Here is a 21,806-nt window from a genome sequence, read left to right on the forward strand (position 1 = left end):
GACATTACGATGTAAATATGTCTACTTCGGACAGCCGATTAAATGGAAGACGTTGATTGAAAAGTTCCAATATAAGATAACGCACGGAAATCTCGAAAAATGTCTATGTAAAGCTATTTCAAAACGTAAAAATGGGATATAGGCTTTTCCACATAAAAAAGATTCCAAATACTTAATTAAAGGATTCCGTTTGATTTCTCCCGAAAAGTTATCCGACTTTATTAAAAACAAATATCGAGCGGTGGAAATTCTACAAAGCAGAAATGCAATTGCTGTACCATAATGTAAGAACTAACATTGAAAATGTTGCAGTTATAATGTTGTCGAATCATTCAACAAACATAACTGAACAGAAGAAATATAACAAAATTTTCTTTGTTTGCATGTTACTTATGTTATTGTTCATTGTGACGCCTAAACAAATGTCAAAGATAATAGAAATCGTGAATATAACTGTTAGTTTTTGAGTTTATTGTTCAAAACGATAAACCCATAAGTGGGGCAAGTGAAAAGTAAGGAGACATTTTTTAAAAACTTTTTCTGTATTGTTATCTTTAATTTTACATAAAAATTTATTTCAGCATACTGCTTATATTTGGTGGGAGTCAAGCTAAAAAATATACAAGACCTCATTTGTTTCAATTCAAAGACTCTAGAATTTAAAGAATCTCAACTATGCGAATTCCATTACCCACTTGCCCCACGGTACCTTATGTTAAAAACAATCAAAAAATGAGTTTTTTTTTCAATCTATAAAATTTTCAGCGCAGCTCAACTACTTCTATCAATAAATGTTTTCAATATTTTACATTTCATTACGATTATTTATTTAGATATAGAGTAGAAGCACCGGTTTTGTCCAATCTAACAGCACAATTAAAAAAAATAGTAATATACGAAGAGCTCTACATGTACATGTGTATGGAAGATATCGAAACTGAGCATAACCCTCAATTTCGCATTGAAAATCGCGTTGGTCAATTTACAGTATTAGACAAAACATTTGCAACTTTTTCGATTTTCCATACAAAATGCCCAACTTTGGTAAGCTCTATCTCAGTTATTTATGAACCGCCATGAAATTTTGGCAGAACATCAGACATAACTTGAATTTTAACATATATTGAGTGATTTTTCCAATCGCAAGTTCAAAAGCAGTGACGATTTGACTGAAGTGAATTTTTTGAAGATTTTTTATAAATGACATAACTAAACATATTGAAGGAATAGCTTCATGGTATCTTTAGCAATGTTGTAGATTTTAACGAGTTGAACAAGTTTGCTGAAGACAGTTTTTTGTAAGGTTATCAGATTTTGAGATAAAAGTTTTGAATTTTTCGTCGAAAATTACACTTTAGTTAAATCGTTATTACTTATAAACTCGTGATTGGAAAAATTATTCAAAAATATATGTTGAAATTCAAGTTATATCTGATGTTCTGTGAAAGTTTCATTCGAATCGGTCCATAAATAACTGAGAATCAGCTTACCGAAATTGGTCATTTTGTATGAAAAAAAAAGTTACAAATGTTTTGTCCAATACTGTAAAACCTCTTGTTTATCAATTTGGACGACTAACTGAATGTTGTTCTACTAAACAAGAAGTTTTTTATACTAATTTCCTGTGTAAAACGGTGTAGATTCTACTATGGCTACAATAATTAGCGACGTCCAAAATCGAAGCTTCTACCCTAAGAAATCTACAGATAAATCTCCCATTCCATTTCGTATAGAACAAGTGTTTTCAAAGAGGCGAGCCAGCCTCGGGCTGCAGATCTCTCAAATAAAAATATCTATCCATAGACCAACACATTGCTGTCACTCATTACTTACTTGTGATCATTGCAGAGATGCCGAATAACCGCCCCCGGTTGCATGAACGTTCTCGGGCACGAAGGGCAGGTATACACGTAGGTCGACGGCGTGTGCTTCATGTCGGTGTGCAACTTTAGCGTCTTCTCCGTATCGAACCGAAGATTACCTAACGATGAAAATCAAAACTAGTAAAAACCCTGTTTTGCACACACGGAATCACATCACACTCACACTCTAGGCAACTGTGACCTGCGGATGGCTCACTACTGCCATCCTCCGGCACCTTGCCATCCTTCTCCAGTTCGATGGGCTTGAAGTACTGCTCCGATGGTCCCCTGATAACGGGAAGCGTAGATTGGGGACGAGACCGCGGCTCGAGCACCTTACCGTCCGGTCCTAGCACCGTGTTGTTGTTATTGTTGTTCAGGTTCTCCAGTTCACCCACCTGTGTCCGCATGCAATCCACAACCCCCAGCCGAACGGTTTGGAAAACAGCTGCCTCCGTTGTTGGGACCCGATCCAGCTGCAGCAGGTGCTGCTGCCGGCTCAGATCGTCCTGTGTTAGCTTATGGTTAACCTTATCGTAATAATCAGTCATGCTCAGTTCGGTGCTGAGCTTGTGTTGCTTCCGCCGCAGCCGCTCAATGATACTGGACAGGTCTTTGTTCAGGATGTCGGCATGGGCCTTCTTCGCTTTGTTCTGGCTGGCCTGCTCGGCTTGCAGGATCGTCGCAATGTCCTGATCCAGGAAGCCATCATTTTGGAAGTGGAAGTGCTGGGCCGCATTGAACAGCTTCCGGCAGTAGACCCGCTTGTGCGATATGAAGTTGGTCAAGCTGCGGAAAATGTTCCGACAGACACGACATTCGTACAGGACGTCGCATTCGCTGGTCAGGAGCTTCCGGATTTCCTCGGTGCCGGCTTCGTACGCTTTGAATGCTTCCACGAATCCGGTGACTGCGGTGAGGATCGGTTTCCGCAGTAAACTCAAGTCAATGTGGCGCTGGGCGGTGGCACTGGATCCACCACCCGATGAGGAACGCGTGGCATCGTCATCCGACTCGGCGATTGATTTACGAATGGAGCGCATTTTGTTACCTAAGCTCGCACGCTTTATCCGGGATTGGTTACGTTTGTGATAGCAAGGCGCTTATCGATTAAAAGTTACAAACATTTGCGTTCAATTTCAGTCTAGGAGGTACCGTGAAGCAAGCCATCGTAACGGTGAATGCCGTTTGAATTCTGACTAATTACTCATTATAGCCGTTGAAACGCCAATCTGTAAAGAAAAACAGAATGAACGATTAATCAAATGATAATGGGTTATTTTTGCTAGTAATTAAATATGCACTTAATTATCTTTCAAATTGCAGGTACGATTATACGCTATGCCCAGGAAATTCAAGGAAATTTCCATTACGAAAAGGTCCTGGACCGACCAGGAATCGAACTCAGACTCCTCCACACAGTCGCGGACTCTAACCATTTGGCTAAGGAAGGCCCCCCTCAGAGACACCTCCAATGCAAATCCTAGCTACGTCCCTGAATTGGTTGTTCCATTTATGCAAAATGGTACACGGTGGTTATGTTTCGTCGAAATAATTAAGTTCCAAATGAAATGTGACCTCATGTCGCAATTACTTCTTCTCACTCCCTCTCTCTCTCTCTCTATCAAACCGATTTTACCCAAACGCTCGTTGGTAGGTACCTCTCGGGACAATAAATCACAGACATTGTCGCTCAGGTTAACCCGAAATAATGGTTTCGTCGATTATGTGCATTTTCTCTGCTTTGTCGATGCTTTGCTGTTGCGAATTATTTTCATTGAGAGTAGTTGTTTCATTCACAACAGACAAGAGCGCTTCTATCGGCTGTCTACCGTTCGATGCTAACGAACGAATATAACGAACATGTGTCCGTCCTTGAGTGTAAGTATGAATGTAGATATGGGGGGTGATAGTTAGAGGTAAAGTGCATTGATTGACCTAGAAAAAAGTTGGCAGCTTTTTTGCTAAAATCGTCGGTTGTTGTATGAGTATATGGGTAGGTATAGGCAGTATTCAACCAGCTCACATAATTATGTATCGTGTTACATGCCTATTTAGGAATCTGTTTATGAGGCAGCAGGAATATTTTCCGTCCGATATGTCACCGCAGACGGAAAAAATAATAAAAATTGTGTTATTTAACATTTTTAGCAAAATCGGTCTATACAGAAATTACTATGGAGATATTACGAAAAATGTTTCAGAAACCTTAGTACTGTAATGTAAATACAAATTCATTATCTCAAAGTAAAAACATATTATTCAAACCATAAAAAAAAAGTTGGAGAGAACAATTCAACCTGATGGAGGGGAAAAGAGTTACCGTTTTGTCTCAAATTCCGAACAGACTCATATTCCGAACACTTGGTTTTTGTATGGCGATTTGGTTGAAATGTTTCGTTGAAATATGTCACCAAACAACAAGGAAATGGCAGTCTATTGCAATTCAATTTCAACGTCTCCAATATAATTTATACCGTGGGAGTAATGATGATGCTCTAGTTTGAGACCAGTAAAACAAGCTCATATTTATTTATTTGCCAAATTATTCATTTGAATACGATTTATTCGTGCTGTTCGGAATTTGAATCAAGGTGTTCGGAATATGAAACAGAATGAACACAGTGTTCGGCATTTGAATCAAAATGTTGTTCCATACTTTTACGTAAAACAATACTAAAACTAATAAAATCAACATTATTATTGGTATAACCAACAGCTAACCGTTAGACTTTGCGAAGAAATTAAAATTTACACAAATATCAGTCAATTTATACCAATCAGATGCATTTGAAGTCCTTGTTGGCCTTAAGTGTTCGGATTATGAGTCAAAACGGTATATATCAATTATACTATGTAGAGATTAATCGATAATTCATACCACAAGTGTAGTAAACTATGTGGATTTCGCTTATCAGTAGATGCTAGTAGTAAAATTAAGCGTTTTTTATTCATACATATTCAAAGTGTGTGGCAATCGTGTTCGTGTTAGGTGAGCTCGTTTCATGCTTATGATAACACATTTTTATCGTGGCAACGTTTATGTAATTTTCTATCAAACTTAGGATGGTTCGCCACAACAAGTGTCGACATTACTAAAATAACCTTTGAATAATACAGCGTTATGAATGTCGACGTTATTGATTGATCTTCTATCAATATATTTTCACCACGAGACAAAAATTCAAAACTAGTTTTAAGTAAGAGACGTATTTTTTCTCCTTATCCATGGATGGATTGCATCACTGACCAAAGGTTTATTTTCCTTACTCAACATCCTTCCCGTAATGATTGTGGATATGCAGAGGTATTTTCGGTCTTTAGAAGAAACAATGATTTACACTACAATTCCTTCCCCATTCCTTCCCATTCTACTGACTGTAAGGACTTGGTCGTTGCCATTATTGATCATTAGAAGAAGATGCTAAATTGTACATTTTAAGAGTAAGCGGAAAGTCCCATCCCTTATTCATTTGGAACGAAGTGCAATTCTCACCTGTTCCGATCAATCACGGATTAGCAACCATTGACATACACAGTTAGTTTATGCTATATTAAACCGTTAAACTTCTGCAAAAGCCTTAGACAAAATAAGCATAGAACAATAATCTCAATGAAGGCTCCTATTAATCATATTGGCATTATTATTTAATATTCAAAGCAGTCTTCAGAGGATATTAGACTGGCCCTAAAACAAAAAAGTTGTAAAACTCAACGGGGCACCCCCTAGATATGTGCCTTAGGGTAAGAAAAAAGGTCTCTCAAAATTTCAGCACATTTGGTTGAGCCACCAGCTAGCGCATTCAATTCAAAGTTTGTGTGGGATATTCTTTTCAAATATATTGAAATTTGACCCTTTGTCACGGTTTTGTTCTGTATACTAATTGATCGTGTTCAATTGGACCCAGAATGACAAATACACTAGTTGATACCCTAATGAACATAATTGCAGAAGGTTGTATCTGGATTTAAGCTAATTTTCATTACCCTTTCAGTTGTTGAAAGTTAGGCTCAGATCAAAACTCCCGTACAGTCACATATATGCATGTGCCTTACACAGCAGCTCGCCCAGCGTCATAGGTGGCTATGATGCGGATAGTGGTAACCATCATGCTATGTTGAAGAAATACAGAGCTGTATTGCACATCTACTTCAGAGAGTTAAAAGGCCAACTTTATCAATTTTAATCATGATACAACCTTCTACAATATTGTTCGCTATGGTATTAAGTAGTGTTTTTGACATTCTGGGTTCAATTGAACGCGATCAACAATTTTCCTGAACCAAACAGTAGATGATGTACTGTTTCCCATATGTTTGAGCTGCAAATCCCATATTAACTTCAATCCAAATGCGCCAGCTCGTGGAACGACCAAATGAGCTGAAAATTTCAGGAAGTCTTCCTCTAACCCTAAGTAATAATTCTAGAGGGTGCCCCGTGGAATTCTACAACTTTATTTTTCTCCCATACTGAGCTGGGCCAGTCTAGAGGATATACTTGGCAAGATCTTACCGAATCAGAGGGAAATTCTTTGGAAAAAACCGAGAAATTCTTTCAATCTTGAAAACAAAATTGCGATCGTTCGCGAGAGAACTTTTAACGGTTTCCTGGAAAAGCTTTCGACAATTTGTTGATGGAATTTTTCCTTGAAACCATTCTTAGATTCTCACTTTGAATTTTGTAGTACTTGGGCAAAGACTTCTGGCTGAATTCTCGGCGGATTTCTACATAGGATCATAGTAGATATTGTATTTAGGTCATCCAATTCAATGGCTTAAAATTTTATTTTAAGGAGTTCAATACCTAGGAATCTACGGCATGATTGTTGAGTCTAAAAAAGGGGCGCAGACGCAGGTGCAAACGTTAAGGGTGAAAAGTATCATTTCGTACCAATTTGATGTATTGAAATAATTCTCTTGAAAGCATATACTCTATCGCTAATGATGAAATGTACAACATTTTGAAAAAGTTTAACACAGTTTGTCTAGCTCAAGTAAAAAGTTTAAACTATGAATCTTGCGAAGGCCTGCCTTGCTCATTAAAAAAAATAGTTTTTTTAGAAAGTAATATCACAGGAAAAGTTTTGATTGTTAAATTCTGTTCGTCATTGAAGGTTTTTTTTTGGTAAGGCAAGTTTAAATTCAGTATTACAGTAAGGTGGGGCAAAAGTTCGACCTTTAGTGGTATAATCGAAGATTCCAGAAAAACAATAGCAGTTGAAACAAAATAAATACCATACAGTGAATATTCAGCATATTGGCTATAATTTTGCTGCACAAACTTGCGTCAAAATATTTACCCATTTTAAGTTATAACAGTTTTAAAATTTCTTGTCTTAAACGAACTTTTGCCCCACCGGTGGGGCAAGTTCAAATCTAGTGTGGGGCAAAAGTTCGCTAGCTAAAACACAAAATATCTATACTTTTATGATAGGCATACTTTAAACCAACCGTAAACTTAAGTTCGCCGAAAAATACACACTAAACTTTCATCAAAAACTTACCCAGAATAGGGTTTATTGAAATATACCCAAAAATAGCAGTTTTTCACAAAACTAAGTGAAAATGTAAAATGTTGGTGACATTTTTCGCACGATCGGGCAAACTTCGCTAAATTTGAAAAAAAAAACATGTGAATTTTAGGCAATTTTAATTTTTTATCCGTGAGTTTATACCATTTTGATTCAAATTACGGACAGCTTCAAATTCCGGACACTGTACTTTGTATGGGAAACATTTCACACGAAATGTTTCAATTTTTGCCGTTCGAAAGTTCTCACTTTCGATGCTCGATTCAGTTAACATTTTGCCTTAAACGCTTCTTTAGTGGTTTGCTGATCTCAATTAATGATTTGACTTTTCTATCTATGATTTTCATGAGCTGTCCGGAATTCGAATCAAAGTTTCCGGAATATGAGGCAAAAGTAAGGAAGCGTCCGGAATAAGAACCCTGAAATGTTCACACATTTCTATTTATTTAAAATTATTCGTGTTGCGGAATCAAAATTTTCATCCGCCTTTCGAAAGATAATTGTTTTGAAGGCTCGATACGGCGAAGGAATCATAGAGAATGATTAATTTTATATGCTTTCTTCTTCTTCTTCTTGGCATTTACGTCCTCGCTGGGACAGAGCCTACTCAGCGTAGTATGAGCACTTCCACAGTTATTAACTGAGAGCTTTATTTGCCAAAGTTGCCATTTTCGCATTCGTATATCGTGTGGCAGGTACGATTATACTCTATACCCAGGGAAGTCAAGGAAATTTCCTTTACGAAAAGATCCTGGACCGACCGAGATTCGAACCCAGACACCTTCAGCATGGCTTTGCTATGTAGCCGCGGACTCTAACCGCTCGACTAAGGAAGGCCCCTATATATGCTTTCTGATGAGTTATACTTCACTGAGGCCTTAAGTGTCCGTAATATTAACCAAAACGGTACATGGGTCGAACTTTTGCCCCGCTGATTCGAACTTTTGCCCCACTATGGGCCAAAAATTGTTTCGAAGCATATATGCAAAAACTAATACACATCAAAACATCCTTATGATAGACCTTGAAATGCCCTTTCATAGAACATTGAAAAAGATTTTATCTTTATTTGGTTCCATGCAACGAAAGTTTGACCAAAAATTGCAATATTCACGTCGAAAACCAACAATTAGCCATAACTTTTCCAAATCTCAATCGATTTTTATGATATTTGGAGTGAAAGTTTCTTACTTGAATAGCATTCGAACTACCATGGCATTTATAAGTTTTGTTTTGAACTGAGCTAGAAATCTTAGTACTTTTGTCCTACTTTACTCTATGTTTATCATTTAGTTTGCTTCTTTTGGCAAAGAGTATTGATGAACATTTTGAACTAAATATGTTTCAGAAAGTTTACTATAACCATTGGCGTAGGAACAGGGGGAGCCAGGGGGACCTGACCCCCTCTAGAATCATCCAGACCCACCCCCACCCACATAGACCCTTAAGGAAAGTTTTATTAGAATTTCTAAAGGAAGAAAAAAAATGAGCACTTCATCAGTATGTTTACCATAGTACCATCGGATTTCAAAAAAAATACCTAAAATTTTAGTTACAAATACTCTCAGTAGAAATTTTATCATAAGAGACGAAGAAAAAAGAAGAATGTTTGTAGTAAATACTAATAGGGCCACTTAAGCTTTTCTGTAAACAAGTTTCAGAAATTTTACGGTTTAATTCTTGAATGTTACGACAGGAATTTAGAAATTTTTTTCCGAATTATATTTAAGCTGCAATTATTTGAAAAAAATACCCATAAAGTTCTTTCGAACCTTTTTGTATGTGTCTCTCTAGAATGGAATGATTTGTTTAGGGATTTGTAAGGTAATCTCTTAAAAATATTGATATATTCCTGGAATTTTTTTTTACCAAAATTGGAGAGTGGATAATTTTTTAATGTTTTTTATGGTTACCATTCGCAAGAAATTGGAGTTATTTCCAGAATCTGGAAGAATACTTCATGGAACTTCTATAGACATTTTTTGAGAAGTTCATGAATAAATTGTAAAATCTAAATAAATTTGGTGAAAAATTTCTTCAAAAAATTCCCGAAAGAATCATAAGTGCGTTTTAAAGAAAAAAATAAATCTTTGAAAAATATTTAGATGAATCTCTGGTAATTTTTTATGGAGAATCTTAGGGAAACAAGAATATACTTCTCAAAGAAATCCCTAAATAAATTACTTGCGAAATTTTTAAGTATTTTCGTGGAAGAGTTTTTGAAAGAACAAGTTGAACGTATTCCGGTAGGAACTTTATAAGAATATATATTTTCGAGAAAGTTTCGAAGGAATGCGAGTTGTTGCTCCTTGATTGTAGAGAAATCTAAAAATATCATAAGTGAAAATAAGGTACCCCGGGGCAAGTGAGAATCCGGGGTAAGTGGGGCGTTTCGTCATAGCTCAACTAGGAAAAGTTTTTCATGGGGGTATTCTTCTAGAAAGTTGAAAATACAATGACAAAGAATGTATTTAGTACTAATCATATTGTTATTTTTATTACCATGTGGTTCATGTAACAGTTGTTAGTTCAGCGCCATTTTCAACTTGCATGACAAATTGTGACATGTTTCACGTCTTGCATTGACTCGCAAAAAATAAATGTGTTTTAAATCGAATTCCCATCAGTAAGCTATATTTTTTAGCATTATTACAAGCTGTTAACGATACACCAGTATTTTGTTTTCATTGCATATGAAATTTTCGATGGTCTATCTTACCCCAAAATATATTTGTACCAAAAACTAGAATCAAAACTTTTCGTACACGTTTCATACATTTTGCTAGAGAGTAGTACTAAAACATTCATACAAATGATTTTTATCAAAAAAGATTAACCTTAAATTACGTAATTGCATAAGAGGGAGACGAAAAGTGTTATTATTCTTTATTTTTTAATTTATTTCTTATTTTTGAAATAAGACTTCTAAATTGAACAAACACACAGCTGAAATTTGAAATGCATCATGAGAACGATTACTTTTCTATGTTATTTGAACTTTATTTGTTATTTCTACTAAATTAAGTAATGATGGAAAACAATTCCATCCCATAAGGTGGTTTTCTGCCATGCATATAAATAATAACAAAACAAATTTATAATTCCGTCAATTATTGGTTGTTCATGTGCTACATTTTAATTAACAACTTTTAAATTATATATTTTGAACATGTTTAATTCCTCTTTACGCTTTTATTGAGGAATTTTCAGTTAATATTAAATGTGAGGTGACATACTATTAAATAAAGGGTTTCTTCCTAAAACGTAACGTATTTTATGATTGATCCCTTATGTACATCAAATATGTACTTAAAATTAAAAATCTATGACTTATCAATCCTATTATTGTAATGGTTGACTTACTGATGTGGATTGACGCATGAAACTGGATGTGTCCCACTTGCCCCGCTTAGCGAGGTAACTGCGTCCATTGACTCGTTCTAAAACTTTCTTCCAAGGTTTTCACAATTTCGAAATTATTCGATTAGTTTCATGCACACACCAGCAAATATGTTGCCAAAACGTGATTGTGTTGTTGGATTTGAAAGATATTGACATTTGATAATTTTATTGAACAATTTGTTTGAACTATCGTTTTTTTCGTTCCCACTTGCCCAGCAGTACCTTATACAGATAGATCTGCGGTGAACTTCTCTGAGAATTCACGAATAACATTTTCCCAATTTTTTTTTTTTATTGCTCGTGAAATTCTTGCGGAATATTACGAAGAATCTTTACAGTAACACCTGAAAGAGTTATTATTTTTCTTGAGGAAATCTGGATAATTTTTACTGCAATTTTTACAAACAATCCTGTAGAGAAACTTTGGGAAGGACTTCAAAAGCAAAGTTGAAAAAACTCTTTAAAGAATTCGTGGAATGAATCCTTGCTTGGTGATCTGGAAAACATTTGGTGAGACTCATAGAATTTTGTGTACTATTTGTTGGAGAAATCCTCAGTAATTCCTGAAAATCCTAAACATACTATTAATGAACTACTGGAATATACTTGAAACTAACAATTGGAATTTATATGTAATAAGTACGTAGAGGACCTTCCAGGAAGAAATGATTGAAAGAATTTCTAATGCATTCTCTGGTGGAATTCTTCAAGAGATTTTTTAAGCAATTCGATAGAGATTTTTCGAGAAATTTTCTGGTGAGATCAGAAAGTTCAGGGAATGATTTTTCGTAGGAATCCCAGGACGAACTCAGTGAAAACTGGCAAAGGAACACTGAAAAGTACGAAAATAATGCACGAAGAAATTGTCGTAGGAATTCTCAGAGGAATCTCTTCAAAGCACATGATTCAATACCTGAAAAGTTTGTGGACGAATCACAAAAAACATCCCTTGTGAGTTTTTTTTGCTAGAATTTTTAAAGGATTTTCGACTGAATTACAAAAGAAAAGAATCTTTTTCGAAGCGAACATTTAAATTCACAAATATTACTGATGTGCCGTGATATAAGACAAAATAACAAATAATAGGATCAAAACAAATCTGTTAATTCGTAGTTTTATGAGTTTTATTTGTGAAAATCGTGATTATCGCATCCGACATTACTTTTATAAAACAAGTATATGATAGGCCCCCCCTAGGCCCCCTTCTGAAAATAATCCTAGCTACGCCAATGACTATAACGAAGAAAAGATACTGTTGAAATTAAAAAAAAAACAAGTTCATAAATAGAAATATGTGTTCATTAAGATAAGAGCAATCAAATCTATATAAATAAAAATGGAATGGTGTTTGTATGTCACGAAATGGCTTACGAACGGGTCAACGGATCTGAATGATTATTTCTCCGTTTTGTTCGTCAAGGGTTCCGACGTGTTTGTGTGTATAAAAATCCCAATATATTAACCGGGAAAGTCGGAAAACGAGAATGGACGGAACTGTCCTTTTGCATGGATCGATCCATAGCATTTATCAACAGCCTACTTGATGGCAAGACGAAGTTTGCCGGGACCACTAGTTTAATATAAAAATCTCAAAAATTGGGCTGAATACATAACTTTTTTTAAGATTCTACACGCATCTAAATAGCTAAAAATCAATAAAATTTCGCTCATTGAAAGACGAATAACGTAAAGACAGCTGACTTTTACCAAAAGTTACTTCCACAATACTTCCGGGGCTTAAAATTCAATGAAATTTGTAATTCAAACAAACAAAATATTCAAATACTTTTCTAAATACTTCCCTGACTCAAGTATTTTTTTTTGTAAATTTGGGTTTGGAGCCAGTTCGGAATGAAGAATCTGAAAATGAAATGATCTTAACAACTCTTAAAAACTTAATTTTCGAAATTTGCGCAAGAAACTCCCTTTTTAACTTGCCCCTCCAATATTTTCATGAAGTTGGCGCCTCTGATCGCAGGTTCTAAAAGTTTGGTAATCCTTGTCCTAGAACTTTCTTTGAGTAAATCGTTGTAGTAACTAAAGAAATCGATGAAATAATGGAAGATTTCCGAATGAAATCCCGAAGAATTTATTATACAATCTTTTGGGAGATTTTGTAGGAATCCTCAATGAAACTATTGACCAAATTCATAAAAGAAGAATCAGTGTACAAAAATGTTGTAGCATTTTTTGGATAAAATTACTAGAATAATTCCTGGAGGAATCCCTATACGGGGATTTCTGAAAAAAACTTCTGAGAAAGTTCCCTGGATTCCGTGAACAAATATATGAAATAGTAACAAGGAAAACCCCTATACGATTTATTAAAATCTATAAATCTCTAGAAATACCTGAAAAACTTCCAGTAAGATCCAGGAAGATCCACTGTAATAACATGAGGTATTACTGGAAGAATCCTACCTGAATTTTTGGAGGCCAACGCTTTTTATGGAGAAATAATATCGTTCAAGTGCACATCTACACCCTCCAGCGTTATAAAATTTGTGAATATGTATGCGTTTTTCACCAGACATTTCAAATCAACTGACTTTGAATCACTTTGACAGTTTTTCTATGGAGATGACAGACCCATGTGCAGTTATTGGGTAAAATTTCCCAGTTTACATTTTAATGAAAATAATGATATTTATGGTACTTACTGTCTTAAGTGACTATTTTCTAGTAAAACTTTGTTATATTTCTGTAAAATTCGATTGTGCTTAAGATGGCATTTAAAACCATCTTCCCCTGAACAGATACATGAACAAACATGTCAATTGAAAAGGCCTATTGACCCATTCTGCCCTAAGTGAAAACTCTGGTCAATAGGCCTTTTCACAAGACGTTTCAAATCAGCTGATTCGCTTTCGCTGTTTGACAGTTCTTCTTCGGAAATGACAGTCCCGTGTATGCACCGCTTCGGCAGATATAAACAAATGCATACACGGAGCTGTCACATGAAAAGGCCTCTTCTTCTTCTTCTTTCCGGCGTTACATCCTAACCTGAGACGAGACTCGCGGAGACGGTCTTCTTTTTCTGCGATTGCTGAGTTTTTCCTTATTCCACTCAGTGTTTACATCAATCTTGCACAAGCCGTTCAAGCTCTCACACGGCCATCTCAGCAAAAAACTTTTGCGTTGGCATCACACCGAAGCATAAACGGCATTTTAAGTGAAATTTCATGCCAGTAAACGTAGCAGACATTATAAATAACTAGTCTTGTGTTTAGATTTATCAGCAACTTTGGAAAAAACTGCTCCGCTGACTGAGGTTTTTTTATGATAGTTTATTTTAAATACAATAATTTTCACTTTTTCAGCCATAAAAACGACGGGCTGCATTTGACGGTTCGTGACAGCGGAATCTAGGCTGCATATGACGTTGATATTTTTCCTCTTCGCGAGTCGTTCTCAGATCCTGACATGTGACATAAAAAATAAGCTTCGTAGATTAGTGCACGCTATGTCTGAACCAAGAGATTATAAAAATGGAATGTACATCGGCTTTTCTCGCTAGAGATTAGTTCTTCTTCTTTCTGGCGTTACGTCCCCACTGGGACAGAGCCTGCTTCTCAGCTTAGTGTTCTTATAGCACTTCCACAGTTATTAACTGAGAGCTTACTATGCCAATGACCATTTTTGCATGCGTATTTCGTGTGGCAGGTACGAAGATACTCTATGCCCTGGGAAGTCGAGAAAATTTCCAACCCAAAAAGATCCTCGACCGGTGGGATTCGAACCCACGACCCTCAGCTTGGTCTTGCTGAATAGCTGCGCGTTTACCGCTACGGCTATCTGGGCCCAGCTAGAGATTAGTATTTGGTCTATATTTTCATAATCAGAAGGTCTCAAAATATTGTATCGGTGAAATTTTGATTTTTTTCCACTTCTAAGCTATTTTATATACTAACATCTATGGAACTCCACTTTTGTTAACCAATGTATGGGAAAAAATCACCGAATATTTCAAAACTTTCTGATTATGAAAATATGGAGCAAGAAAAAATACGAAGTATATACGATTTTAATAATCTGCTAGTTCAGACATAGCGTGTAGTGTCCTTATGAGCACTTCTACTGCTATTAACTGAGATGAGAGCATTCTTTGACAATTTACTATTTTTGAACTTATACATATATCGATCAACAAGAACAAATATATTGTATGCCCTCGTAAGTCGAGAAAAATACCAACTCGATAAAATCCTCGACAAGCGGGATTCGAACAGACGACTTCCATAATAGTATTGCTGAATAGCTGCATGTTTACTGGTACGACTACATATTTGGTTGAATAATAAGATAAATTGTGCAATCCCGGCTTTGCATACAATGCAATTTTGCTCTGGGAAAAGGAAAAAAAGTTTATTATGTTCTTCGATTTCAAGCATTTTTATTTCCTTCTTCTGTCCTCCATAAAGTAAGGCCTTGTTTAGGAGTTTAGCTTAGTTTAGCAACTTTTTTGCAGTTCGCAATCGTTAAGTTTCTCTGTATCTTGTGATAAGCAGCGCGTGAAACCCTTATCTTACATCACGGAATCGGTCTCAAGTGCTGTGTTTGGGTCAATATTTCCTAATCGAATCCCTTCCTAGTAGAAAAAAAAGTGGAGCCTAACAGATTATTGCCTTCCATACTCTTCGGAAAGTATACGTTACATTAACCAAAAGAGTGACGACTAGAGTTTGAAGGAATAGATGACAGACAAAATTGCAATGACATTGTACCTTGGAGGAGTGTCTACTGAATTGAAGTTAAACTGTGTCATAATCATCTACCAGTCGTCATTTCTTATCAATTGACTCGGACTGGTTTATTGGTTGACAAATCAATTGATTTTTTTCAAGATTTTTTTAGTTTCACTTGTTTTATAAATTATCTGCACAGTTTTTCCCCTTTTCTCGCTTCACATATTAGCAAAGCCATGAAAGCACATGTCATTCGATCACGATGGCACGCGGCCAGTTCACAGCGTGTGGCAGACATAGATGAACGATAACATTCACGTTTAGTTACACTCACACCGTCCCAAACGGAAGAAAATCCCAACGGCTTTCGCTGTTTAGTGTAAATACAATTTGAGTAGATAGCTTTACTCACATGTTACCGCATTGTGGTTAGCGGAGTGGCATGCTCACTGTTTTGTCGATATCAGAAAACGAGAGCCGTCAACGAGTCGAGAATACCTCTATCAGTCGATCGGGGAAACACTGTCAACAAAATTTCGCATTTTCTCGATAACAGCCAGCAGCCAGGGATTATATGCTGAAAATGCAGGATCTCTTACAAGCTACAGCTAACTAAATATAGCAGACCGACCAGCATTGTTCGCACTTGGCTCAACTTGGCTCACGGAGGCTGAGTAATTCAAGACGAAGCCATTCATGTGAAATAACGATCCAAGGAGTTGTGACTGAAATGGAACACCGGGTTCAGATATAACGAGAACGCTGTTCCTTGCAGAGCTTAATACGGTTCTTGCACCTGAGAATAGTGAGCGTTGAATGGTGACCATCATCTAGAAGGCGCTTCGAGGCCTACTTTTGGACACCGAATTGAGCGTTTCGTAATAAATTATTTTCTAGCTTATTTGAGTTGCGTAAAGACTTATTACGCAACGCTAATTCATTACACTACTGATTTGAGTTGCATAACGAAGAGCTCTATTTTTAACAGCACTCATCATACAGTTATGCAACTCCGTAGACTTGGTTGGATAACACAGCGCAACAAAAATGACATTTTTGCGTGTCTCAAGGATCAAATTATGTGTCTCTAGTAGATTTTGGATTGCTGAATCTCATAACGTTTTCAGAAATTTTCCAGCACGTCAGGATGTTTAGCTACAGGTCGCCAAAGTTGTTTAAAATGCTGGTTTAATTGATGTTTACATGAAATTTAAACAATGATTTATCAAAAATTTTAGTGATCTAAACCATCAAGCATGCAAAATAGGCCTTTGACTTTCATTTCAGGTATAATTTGGTTGAAATCGCACGATTAAATTTCGATTAAATCAATTTTTTCAACATACCAACAGTCTTCATACAAAACATTTCGTTCCCTTGTATGGCAATATACAATACTTTTCTAATTCATCAAAAAATAACTTATGAGCATCAAAAATATTATGAACTTTGTTGATAAGTATTGTTATACACTTGAAGTATGAGTTCTGAGGCAAATTTAGCAAATAAATTACCATACAAGTTGGTAAACTTGCATGCAAGTTGGCTGAAAAAGTCAAATTTAGTATTTTCAACATCAACCTAGACGTGCTATGATGTTTCTGAAAACGGCAATGAATTCAGCAACCCTTAATTAAGTTAATAGCGGTATTTTGATGCTTGAGACAAAACCGTGTTTCGCAGTGTAATTTTTTACGACTCTGCGATTAAAATCATCATTTCGCACCTTGTTAGGAAACTACTGAAACCTATAAGGTACAATTTTACGGTTTCAGACAAAACATGCAACAACAATCAAACCAATCGGCTCCAGTTTTGCTGTAGAATAAATCTCCAAAGCAAGGTATCACATTTGCTTGGAGGTGAATTGATTCTGTTGGTTTGAGGTCGACTTATCAATAGGATATATTAACCGGGCGCAAGTTCGTGTAGGAATGGAACATCGAAAACATGGCACCAGCAGCGATGGAAAGCCTTTTTTTTATTGAAAAGGGCACAGACAGAAAAGCGCAAGGATATGCCATATGTACGTGTGTGCTTCGGCTGCTGTGTTCGCACTCGTTCCCCTCTTGGAGTAATAATGCGATCAAGTCTATCCCTCAATGTGGTGAGGTACGTCCATGTTTCACCAACCTGAGTTCCAGCTGTGTCGGAGATGCTAATAAGATGTTTTGGAGTGATTTATAATTTGAAATTCAGGTTGCATAACCTGGTCAACTGTAATTTTATATACAGTAATACCTCGATATAACGTAACCTCTTTATAACGTAACTCGATATAACGTAATTTTTACCTCGATATAACGTAACTTTTTTTTGACCCCATTTATTTTTACAATTTTTATCAAAAACATGGTTTATGAACTGCTATAAACATTTTTCAAGATTCAAACACCAACCAATACTAAATCAAAGCAATTCAAGCGTTTATCTCAGACAAACAGACGTAACACTTATAACAAATAGCGATCAAAATCATAGTCGAGAGAGCATGTACGCCCAATGCTAAAATTGATGTATTTGGCCGGTAGACCAACAGATGGCGGTAGTGTATAAACGTCAAACACGAACAAAAACTATGCGAGCGCTGCCGGTGGTGGACTGACCACCTACAATATATTTGAATCGACCGTTAAAAAGGTGGTCGATGGACAACGGTAAGAGTGTGACGTCTGTTTGTCTGTGCGTTTACTATCACTGAATACAGTCATAAATCGATATCGAAATTTCTCGACGGAGTCTGAGGATGCCTTCAGATATTCCGACAATAATTGCTCCATGGACTTATCTTAAACTTTCCTGGTAATCATGTATAAACTTAAAACCTATTCTTAAAATAATTCCGACAGGGATATTTCAGAAATTCTACAAGTTGACCCTCCAGATATTCATGTGTTATTTCTCCAGGATACAACTATGCATTTTACAAACAATTCCACATATGATACCTTATACTTTTCCGGAGTCTAGAAATTTATAAATTATTTCAGCATTTTTTCATGAATTCTTCCAGCGGCCTTTTTAAAGAACAATCCAGTTATGATTCTTGGAATGCTCTACAAATTATATAAAAAACCGTACAGGTATTCGTCCAATAACCTGAAGAACAATTTTCTTGGCATTTCTCCACCAATTTAATTATGATTTTCTGCAGAACTTTTTACAAATATTTATGCAGAAACCATTCTATATACTACTTTAGGTTCTTCAAGGATTCTATGTCAAATGAAATCTTTCATTGATTCCAACACGAATTTGTAAAGAAAGATTCCAATGATTTCATTGGGTTGTTCAAATAATTCTTGAAGACGATAAGTCTAGAAATTTTTCTATGGATTTTTTTTTATTACAAAAATATATTCAGGGATTCCAAAAACTGAGCATTCTCCTCCGGAGATCCTCCAGAAATCTCTCCTAAAATACTACCGAAAATTCACAACGTATTCGTTCTGAAACTTTCGCATGAAAAATTACTCGAAGATAGTTCTTGTTTTCGACAGTTTTCTAGTGATTTCTTCAGGAATTCTAAAAAAACATTTTTCAAAGAATTCTTGGGACATTCATTCTAAAATTCTGTCCAGAAATTACAAAAAGATTTGCTTTAAGAGTTTTACCACGAGTTCCTCATAACAAAAATCTTGAAATTCCATAACTGCTTGCTAGAAATGTTCATGGATTGCTCAACATTAACATTTTTAAAGAATTCTGAAAGATCTCATTTATGAATTTATTGTATAGTTTCTCCGAGTGTTCAAGGATTCCTCCAAAGTTTTTTCCTGAATACATTTCATTAGGAAATACTGAAATAAAAAGGTAAAAGTAAAAAATAAAATAAGAAGAAAAATATAAGAAAATTTCATATGGAAAAATATTTTAAAAAAATATGTGAGATAAACTGAAAATGCCTGCTAGTTCAATAATATCAATGTAAGACCCATTTTCTCACCAAACAATACATGATGAACGAAATTCAGAAAAAAAATTTGCTTCGATATAACGTAACCTCGATATAACGTAACGAAAATTAAAATCGAGTTTCGTTATATCGAGTTATAACTGTACTCAGTTTATAAAACACAGCAAAAAATAAACTGTAATATCGTGTTATTTCAGCTGCACGTCAGTCTCGTCGCAAATACTTCTTTTAACGTAAAAAAATCGAACAGCGGCAGAAATTGCAAAGATAATGTATAAGAAAACTAACATGATTTGATCCTAGGTCTAACGATCTTCGGGAAGGAAAAGAATGTTAGTATGATATCATTTTTTACTAAAAATCGAGTATACCTCTGCATCTTCATGGTATAAAAAAAATCGTTTAAACGCACGGTTCAAAATCAGGATCTACCAATCGATAGAACCGGTTTGAGAGGTTACCGAAAAAAGATGTAAAAGTTTGATTAGGATTTGAGCCCTGGTCTAGCCAGTGTTAGTGACACGTCCGATGTCTCACCGGTCATCTCACCAGGATGAGGGATGTGAGATCAATTTAGGACTGTGCACAATGAGGATCTATCGATTTAGGCGATATCACTTTGATTGAATATCGGATTTGGAAATACCTATATTGGATTTGACATTATCGATATCGAACCGATATCCGATAATTTGAGGAAGAGATATTCAAAAGCAATACTGACAATTTAGGATTTATTCTACGATTGCATAGTCCAGTACCTGAACTTTGTAGTAATGCAATGCCATACCCAGCGGCTACCTAATTTTCGATTGAATCATTTTCGTTTATGTAAATACTAGATAATGCGTTCTGAATTTCGGACTTGTTATCGGACCGACAAGAGTACTATCGTAAAATGTCGGGCCGAGAGATATGGGATATCGTATAGATAAAATTGATCCGATAATATCGATATTTGCACAGCCTTTGTTTAGTTTGCTACAAGAATAGTTGCTGCTAATTGAATATGGTTTCTTGCCATTTTTGTGAATCGAATCCGATTACTTTTTGAGCAGAATATTTAGATCGGTTCGAATTCACTTACGTCCAACTAATGATACATTGCCAAAAATTACGTCGGCCGATATCAATTTAAATTTTTGCTGTGTACTCAGAATATTTCTATTGGATTTCCCTGGGAGAATTCTACCTTTTGAGACCATCTTTACGATAAACCCGGAAGAATCTTTGAAGTAATAGCAGCAACGATTTTTAAATAACTTCCAGGTGAATTCTTGGATACAACCGAAACAAAAATCTTGGTGGTGTTTCTTGGGGAGTTCGATTGAGAACCGCGGAATAAATTTCTAGCGAATTCCTAGTATCATCACCGCAGGAAATCGCACATGCTTGAATTGGTTTCTGGTGTAAAGAAGGGGAGAAAAAAATACAGTTGGGAGAATATCGGAGTAATTTCATTGAGGGTCTCCGAACATCTCTTAGAGAATTTAGAGTTTGAAATCTTCTGAAATCTGAATCCCATCCCCGAGATAATCACTAAAAATTTCTGTTAGGACTTCCGGAAGGGAAGCAAAATGTAGTAGGCTTTGGTGAATAAATCTAAATTGAAGTAGGCATCGACTTAGACTTATGACTGACAATGACTATTACGTAATAAACTATTGAAAAGAGAACTCCTCAATCTTATTATTTCCTGCAACATCAGAAGTGGGATAACCAAAATGTTTCTTCGAAGCCAGCGAACTTCAGAAGAGTTAAGCCAAAACCAACGTGGATCAGCGGATTCCAATCTAGGGAATGGAGATCTTGCGCATCACGAAGTTACTTGGAGAATTACTTCGGCAGCATCCATTTGCAAAAATGAGCTGTCCACTAAACGTTCTGAAGCATAACAAAGCCTACTTCAACTCGGGAGTTATAGTAGGCTTTGGTGAATAAATCTAAATTGAAGTAGGCATCGACTTAGACTTATGACTGACAATGACTATTACGTAATAAACTATTGAAAAGAGAACACCTCAATCTTATTATTTCCTGCACAAAGCCGTTGGTCCTGAGATGAATTAGCCCAGAGCTAAATATCTCGTTAATAAAGATAGAAAAAAAAGAGTTCCTATAATGCTCCAGCGAGCATATTGAACATATTTCAAGCTTGACAATGGATATATTTTTAACGTCTTCAGAATTTCGGGAAAAAGTTCTTACTTTAGGAAATCATCGTTCACCTTTCTACAAATAGTTCTACGGATCAATTCTGAATTGGGTAAGTGTACCAGTTATGGACAAAATTGTTCCCTATTTCGCCATACGTGATAATTTATTTATTTTCATTTTTTTTATTATTCTGTGTGTATAAGTAGATTAATTTGATGTTAAAACGATCGAAAATAAAAAAAAGTTAAGGTTT

General features: G+C 35.8%; 1 protein-coding gene across 4 annotated transcripts in view; it reads right to left on the reverse strand.

Annotated features, from left to right (window-relative positions):
* LOC5574257 overlaps positions 1-21,806 on the reverse strand; it is a 102,308-nt gene that overhangs the window by 32,727 nt on the left and 47,775 nt on the right. For all 4 annotated transcript variants that reach the window (XM_021840054.1, XM_021840063.1, XM_021840057.1 and 1 more), the window contains 2 exons: positions 2,047-3,094; positions 1,834-1,981 (listed from right to left, as the gene is read on the reverse strand). In XM_021840054.1, coding sequence (XP_021695746.1) covers positions 1,834-1,981; positions 2,047-2,905 — 1,007 coding nt within the window. In that variant the 5' untranslated portion in view covers positions 2,906-3,094. The remainder of the gene's footprint in view (positions 1-1,833; positions 1,982-2,046; positions 3,095-21,806) is intronic.

This window comes from Aedes aegypti, chromosome 1 (genome assembly GCF_002204515.2).
Source record: "Aedes aegypti strain LVP_AGWG chromosome 1, AaegL5.0 Primary Assembly, whole genome shotgun sequence".
NCBI lineage: Eukaryota > Metazoa > Arthropoda > Insecta > Diptera > Culicidae > Aedes > Aedes aegypti.